General features: G+C 33.3%; 1 protein-coding gene across 1 annotated transcript; it reads right to left on the bottom strand.

Moving 5' to 3' along the window:
* Positions 1-4,758: 4,758 nt before the first annotated feature.
* Positions 4,759-6,637, bottom strand: LOC138900847 (secreted RxLR effector protein 161-like). Its single transcript, XM_070188478.1, has 2 exons — positions 6,392-6,637; positions 4,759-5,109 (listed from the first exon to the last, which is right to left on the bottom strand). Exons 1-2 carry the CDS (start codon positions 6,635-6,637, stop codon positions 4,759-4,761), a joined length of 597 nt encoding a protein of 198 aa, XP_070044579.1.
* Between the last annotated feature and the right edge of the window lie 1,743 nt (positions 6,638-8,380).

The raw sequence follows: 8,380 nt of genomic DNA, 5'->3' as shown, positions 1-8,380 counted from the left end.
TTACAAGTATTGCTGCAATACATATAAACTATAATATAAAGTTGTAAAGCCACATTTAAACTACTTTTTTCTGATCCAAAATAAAATATTCTTTTTCTCAGACAAACATGTGGGAGCTTTCTTGCCTGCTGATTATAAGAATATTCTGAAGATATACATGTTGATAATTATTTGTAAATTAAATTATTTGACATTATTACAAAGTCCCTTAAAGTATGTTCAAGTTTCAATTCCTCTCTTTTTAATCTGGATAATACTATTTTTTTTATTGTACAATAACACATTTTATGAATTTCTTGAACTTTATAAGGATTATTTGACTAATTTATTCCTCATATATTGTCAAGTTACTCATTATTTTTCCTCAGAATATTGAGATCATTTTATTGAAGTAAGTGTAGAACTGAAAACAACTAATTACTTTTGTGTAATTTTTGTGTGGCTAAAACAATAATAATTTTAAATGAAGGGAGTAATATTGTTTTTTGCTTTGGTCTCTTTCTCATTTTCTCTGTGCCAAAGCAAATCTACAATGGCCGAAGAGCAATTATTGAATATTTTTTGCTGAAATATTATATTATGTATATAGATCAAAATTATTTTTTATTTATATATATTAAATCTTAAACAATATTAGTGAAACTTTTAATTTTTTACTCCTATGTGAATGATCATGTAATGAGGAAGGAAATAGTGGCCATAATAAAGGCTACTTGCGTGGAGTGGATAGAGAAAGGCAATATTGGAGTGGAGTGAGTTTGCTCATTAATTATTTTACCTAAAAAATAATACAAAGGCTTAACTTAGTAGCTTTTATTTAAATAATATATTTGTGTTAAGTAATTTATTAAATATATATACATATTAGAACTTAATGCCTGATAACACGTCTTCTTCCACCATGACAAAATTATTCACTAAAAAAATTAAAATTAGCTACGAACTTCTTCGCTAATCTGCCGCTAAATCGATTGTAACTAACAAAATTTCTTTATAATCGATCGCTCATCTATCTCTAGCAAATGAACTTTTTTATTTAACTACAAAATTTGACCGTCGCTAATTTTTTTTTTTTTTTAGTAGTCTTCTCTAGAAGTTTATCTCATTCTCACGATTCTCTAATTAATTTCCGAGCTTCCCCTCCATCACTTTCAAGAGTTGCTTTCAAGAACCGAATGTGCATATTCATATTCAATATAAGAGGCTATCATATTGAATAAATAAAACACTAGACTATAGCAACTAATTGGTAGAAGACTAGAATTCAATTTGACATTCAAAAGATGTATACTTTTTGATAGCAATTAATTGGTAGAAGACTAGAATTCAATTTGACATTCAAAAGATGTATACTTTTTGCCTTTTTGCATAATGGTTTTTTCCTGCAAAACACCAAACTACAAGTAGCTATCTTGGACTTCTTAAAACATCCCATTAATTTTTCCGCGTATAATTTCACAATTTTGTGCACTTTCTCTGCCTTTGACTAAGAAAGAAACAGTCTTATCCTTCCCCCATACCTATTTAATGTCTGTTAAATAAAACTAGCTTAACTTATATACACGCAGGGGGGATTACACTGCAAAATTCGATTTGTATATTTATATATTATATTTTGAATCCTTTTGACACAGCCAAAAAATAAAGTTCAATGATCAAGGGGGTTCAAAATCTTTGTTAGGTTGCTGCCTTGCTGGTTCAATTCCCACCTGGCCATAAGTTTCTTTAATTTTTTAACTTTTTCCTATTTTTATGAACTCCTTTAATAGAAATTTTGCTTCCGCCATTGTATACACAGACAACATAAAACATTTACCAGATCATTTTTATCTTCTATAGTAAGTAACATATCACTTATTATAAAGGGTTATCTAGAGAGATTTTTGGAGAATATGATAGTGTAAAAATTTATTGAGGTTCTATCGGAAACAATCTCTCTACCTCATATAGTAGGGATAGGATTTGCATACACCGATCCTTCTCAGACTTTGCTCGTGAAATTTTACGAGGTTTGTGATTATTAATGTTGTTGATGATAGTGCAATATTCTCTTTTATAATGTCGAAATATATAAGCTAAACTCGAAAAAATACTAGCATGTATGAACACAAAACTATGGTATATATGCATGGTCATTATTGCAAGCAATTAAGAAAGACCTAACATATTGTCATTTGTAGCTTCACAATAAACGTTTAATGAAAAAGATAGTTCTTTTTCACTCTTCTCTTATTTTTCAATAATAAATTATAGGAGTATCTGAAAATCTTATTACCATTTGGAAAGATTCTTTCTACTTTTGGATGATAGACTTATTGTCAAGTGGACTTTTTGCTAGGCAAAATTTTGCATGATTTTAATGCTATTGGCCAACATGCCGTGGTATTGTTGTAGGGACAAATGTGAAGCCATTGGTGATTTAGAATATAAAGAAAATGAAAAAAGAAGAGCAGTCAATAAATGAAAACACATGCATGGTCTTAAAATCAATTCTCAATAGGCCGACTAATAAAGATGAAATTATTAGTATGTCAAAGTCTCACTGTCTCACCACATTTTTCACGAATAAACCAAATAACCGTTTTATTAGAAGACTACAAGAAAAGGAACCGTATTAGAATTTTGTGATGGGTTAACGATAAATTATTTTATAAAATTATTTTTAATTACATAGGGGATAGGAGAAGGGAAAATGAGGAAGGAGATTACAAGGTCGGGAATCGAACTCTTACGAACTTGGTGAAAGTTCACAACTAATTCCATTTTCGTGTAGTACATAGGTTCAAGCCATGAAAAATGGTTTAGTTCTTCCTTCAGTTCCTTGAATCTCGCATATAACGGGAGCTTAATACATCGACAGGGGCGAAGCCACACTATGATTAGGGTGGTCAATTGACCACCCTTTATCGAAAAATTACACTGCATATATAGGTAAAATATTACGTTTTAGAGATACATAACATATATTGAACACCCTTTATCGGATTTTTATTTATTTATTTCAAGCTTGAATACCCTTGAGGAAAATCCTGGCTTCGCCACTGTACACCGAACTATGCCCTTGTACAAGTCAAGTTTCCAAATTCTTTTTCACTATCAGAATCGCAATTATTTTTTTTTAAAGTGAATCCGTTTTTCTCATACTGTCCAAAACCATTTAAATGTTTTGAGATTGAAGTTTGATATTCAATTTTAAACAGCTAAAGTACATAAAAGTGATCATTACCTGTATTAATAGAGAACTTACAAAAATAAGCAACCCTAAAACTAACTTGTATACCAAAAAAATCATTTTTGGTTTGATGGCAAAAAGGTCCATCTATTTTTTTAAGGTCCACCTAGTTAATTATAGAATTTGTTTAAATGTGGTTGGTGAAGTTTAGACAAGCCAAGAATTTATCCTTTCCATTTTCAGCAAATGTAACTAAAACCAAACTGTGTTTTGATCTCACAATGACATCTCCTTAGATAGCTGCGCTAAATTATTGATCTTGTAGGGAATTCTCTATTTGTCAAATTCCAAATTCAAAAATAAGTATTGTTTGTTTTAGCTTAACAAATTTTATATATGAGTTTGTTTCTCGAGCTAAGTCAAATCGAGTCCTAAAACATGTGTACTATGTGAACATGTATATATATACCTTATGTAATGATCGGAAAATCAAGTAGTGCGGAATTTAACCAAGCAACGTTATAATGACAATAACAAAGACAATACAAGTTGATAATAACGGCAATTAAAGAAGATAAAGAAGACACAAATTTAACGTGGTTCGGTCAAAGTGACCTATGTCCACAAGCGGAGAGGAGCAATTTTACTATAACAACAAGAGTACAAAAGAGAGTACAAAATTAGAGTAAATACTCTAATTCCCAAATACCCCAAGAGAATAACCTCACAAGATCACTCTTTACTCTAATTCCCAAATACCCCAAGAGAATAACCTCACAAGATCACTCTAAAGAAAGGGTTCACACAAGTGTTTCTCAATACTCACTCTCTAACAAAATACTCTATAATAATGGAGGAGAAAGAAAGACAAGAGTGAAAAGCTCTTGAATTTGTGTATTCTCAAATGAGGAGTAGCTCCTCTATTTATAGCAAGAAATCCTTGGCTTAATAGTGGATATTATGTCATGGCAAATGTCATGAAAATTTGGTCCATTAATTGTATTATAATAGATATTATGTCATGGCAAATATCATGAAAATTTGGTCTATAAATTGTGTTATAGTGGATATTATGTCATGGCAAATGTCATGAAAATTTGGCCCCCACTTGAAAATAAGCCAAATTAATGGCCATATTATAAATCTCCACCTTGGCCTAATTTTGGCTTATATATAGTAAATTTACTCCACCTTCTCCGCAAAAACCCCAATGGGCAAAATCATTCTTCATAAATGCCAATCAAGTTCAGGCAAAGCTTGAACTTGGACACTGGAAGAGGTTTTGTGAATATGTCAGCAGGATTGTCTCTAGTGCTGATCTTCTGAATAGACACCTTTCCTTCAACAATGGTTTCTCGGATGAAATGATACTTTATATAAATGTGCTTCGTCCTCTCGTGATACATTTGATCTTTAGTCAAGTGAATGGCACTTTGACTATCACAGAAAATGGTAATACCACCTTGGTGTAAACTGACTTCCGCATATAGACCCTTCAACCATAAAACTTCTTTGATCGCCTCGGTCACTGCCATATATTATGCTTCGATAGTAGATAAAGCAACTACATGTTGTAATGTAGCTTTTCAACTAATAGCGCAACCACCAATGCAAAATACATAGCCTGTCAGTGATCTTCTTTTGTCAAGATCACTTGCATAATCTGAGTCTACAAAACTAACCAAAGTATTAGTATTTCTCCCAAACTCCAAATATGTGTTTGAAGTACCTCGCAAGTATCTGAGAATCCATTTCACAGCATGCCAATGCGCTTTACCAGGGCAAGTCATAAATCGGCTTACAACGCTCACTGCTTGTGAAATGTCTGGACGTGTACAGACCATTGCATACATAATACTGCTGACTACACTGGAATAAAGAACTTGCACCATGTACCTCTTTTCTTCCTCTGACTGCGGGGACTGAGCAGCTGATAGCTTAAAATGAGCAGCAAGAGGGGTACTAATTGGTTTAGCATCTTTCATGCCAAACCTCTCCAAGACTTTCTCCAAGTACTTCTTCTGGGTCAGAAATAACCTGTTGGCTTTTCGATCTCTTTTGATCTCCATGCCAAGGATTTTCTTAGCTGCTCCCAAATCTTTCATCTCAAATTCACTTTTTAGCTGACTTTTCAAATTGTGAATTTCTCTTAAATCCTTAGCATCAATGAGCATGTCATCAATATATAATAATAGGTACACAAATGAACCATCATTTAACTTTTGAAAGTAAACACAACTATCATGCATGCTCCTCGAATAATCACGGCCCGACATAAAGGAATCAAACCTTTTATACCATTGTCTTGGAGACTACTTTAATCCGTACAAGGATTTCTTCAACAAGCAAATACAATCTTCTTTTCTTTCAATTTCAAATCCTTCGGGTTGATGCATGTATATTTGTTCTTCAAGTTCGCCATGTAAGAAAGCTGTCTTAACATCAAGTTGTTCTAATTCCAAATCATACGTGGCAACAAAGGCATGCATGAGACGAATAGAGCTATATTTAACAACATGTGAGAAAATATCATTAAAATCAACTCCTTGTACCTCACTATAGCCCTTTGCAACTAATCGTGCCTTATACCTCGCATCTTCAACCCCTGGAATGCCATCCTTTTTCTTGAAGACCCATTTGCAACCAACAATTCTTTTTCCTCATGGCAGCTTCCCAAGAGACCAGGTACCATTCTTGTTGAGAGACTCAATTTCTTCATTCATTGCAATCAGCCACTTGGCTGAGTCAGCACCAAAAACTGCTTCTGAATATTTTTTATGGTTCTCCAATTTCTTCAGTTTCCTGTGCAACTCAAAAAGCAAATGCAACATAATCTCTAAACCTTAATGGTTGTTTACCTTCTCTTCTTGGTCTATATTTGGCTATAGAATACTCCTCTTCTTCTGGTTCAACTTCAGTAGTCTCAACTTCAGGAGTTTCAACTGTATTTTGCTCCAAAGTTTATGAGCTTGGCTCAGAACGAATGCCAATCTCAACCTCCACCTGCTTCTATGTACTCTTTCCTTTATCTATATTACAAGAACTAGAAGACTCTTTTCTAGAATATAACATAGAGGATTCATCAAAGGTTACATATTTGTTAATTAAAAATTTTGGTATCGTGGAATCAGGATACCATAGTCGATATCCTTTCACCCCAGATGCATACCCAAGGAAAATGCACTTTTTAGCCATTGACTCTAATTTTTCATTATTTACATGCATGTATGCAGGGCAACCAAATATCTTTAAATCAGAATAATTAATAGGAGTGCATGACCATATTTTCTTTAGAGCCTTAAAGTTCAAAGGTGTAGAAGGAGCACGGTTGACAATATAACAGGTTGTAGAGATAGCTTCTGCCCAAAAGACGTTTGTCAACCCAACATTTAAAATCATGCAACGAGCCCTTTTCCAAAGAGTTCTATTCATCCTTTCTGCCATACCATTTTGCTGAGGTATCATTCTTACAGTACGATGTCGAGCAATTCCTTCATTCTTGCAAAATTCGTTGAATTCATCATTACAAAATTCCAAGCCATTAGATGCTCTAAGCCGCTTAACTTATTTTTCTGTTTGTTTCTCAATCAAAACTTTTCATTATTTGAAATTTAAGAAAACATCACTTTTATTTTACAGGAAATAAACCCAAACTTTCCTTGAATAATTATCAATGAAAGTTAACATATACTTGGCACCACCTTTTGATGGGGTACGTGAAGGACCCCAAAGATCTGAATGAATGTAATCCAAAGTACCCTTTGTTCTATGAATCGCTAGAGATTTGAAGTTGACTTTTTTCTGCTTCCCGAACACACAATGTTCACAGAACTCCATATTTTCGGTACTTTGGCCACATAAGAGACCTCTTTTGCTGAGGATGGAAAGACTTTTTTCACTCATATACCCCAATCGCATATGCCACAATTTGGTGATGTCAGAATCTGATAATTTGATATTGAAACTGCAGTAGTACCTGTAACAGTAGATCCCAAAAGAGTATACAAGGTACCAGATCTGCATGCTTTCATGATTACAAAAGCACCATGAGAAACTTTCAGAACTCCACCTTCACTTGTGTACTTGCACCCAAGAGATTCTAGAGTGCCCAAAGAGATGAGATTTTTTTTCAAGTCAGGAACATGTCTAACATCGGTGAGAGTTCTTACCACACCATCGTGCATTTTAATTCGGATTGTACCTTTTTTAATAACTTTGCAGGCAGCATTGTTGCCTATCAATACAACTCCACCTCCAATAGATTCATATATGGTAAATAAATTCTGACTGGGACACATATGATAAGAACAACCCGAATCGAAAATCCACTCATTGTTAGATTTGAAACTATTATTAGTTGCTAAAAAAATAGTTCCCTCAGTCTCATCAGTAGCTACACTTGCTTCGGCAGTGTCAGTATTTTTGTGCTTATTTTTCTTCTGTATGCTTTTCTTTGTTTTTTAATTTAAAGCATTCAGAAATAATGTGACCTTTCTTATGACAATATTTGCACATGACATTTCTGTATCTGGATTTTGATCTTAATTTAGGTTTCTCACTACTTGAATCTTTCTTATTGGATCTACCTCTTATGAATAAGCCTTCCCCTTGGTTCCCACTAGTTTCCCCAGTAATATCTCTATCTATTTGTTCTTTTAATTTCAAAATAGATTTGATATCTTTATAAGAGATATTATCCTTTCCATAAAGCATAGTATCTCTTATATGTTTAAAAGACTGAGGTAAGAAAACAAGCAATAACACAGCTTGATCATCATCTTTGCTTTCAGCATCTATATTACTTAAATCCATAAGAAGAGAATCAAAAGCATCAAGATGTGTAAGTATAGAGATACCTTCAGCCATACGAAAAGTGTAGAGTTTTTGCTTTAGGCAAAACCTGTTTTCTATTGTTCTTTTCATATATAGGGTTTTAAGCTTTTCCCATATGCCTTTGGCTGAGCTTTCTGCTGCAACATCACGCAAAATCTCATTTGAAATATTTAAAATAATACATGCTTTTGCCTTTTTGTCTATGACGGCAAACTTCTTGTCCGTCATTTTATCGAGCATCTTCTCCTTTCCTTGCAGTGCCAAATCTAAGTCATCCTGAATTAAGATAACTTCCATCTTTAATTACCACATTTTGAAGTTTACACTTCGGTCAAAATTTTCAACATAAGACTTTGTTAGAATCATTTTGGCTAT

Source organism: Nicotiana tomentosiformis, chromosome 11 (genome assembly GCF_000390325.3).
Source record: "Nicotiana tomentosiformis chromosome 11, ASM39032v3, whole genome shotgun sequence".
Lineage (NCBI taxonomy): Eukaryota > Viridiplantae > Streptophyta > Magnoliopsida > Solanales > Solanaceae > Nicotiana > Nicotiana tomentosiformis.
Note: the sequence above shows the minus strand (reverse complement) of the source record. Positions and strands in the feature narration are given on the sequence as shown.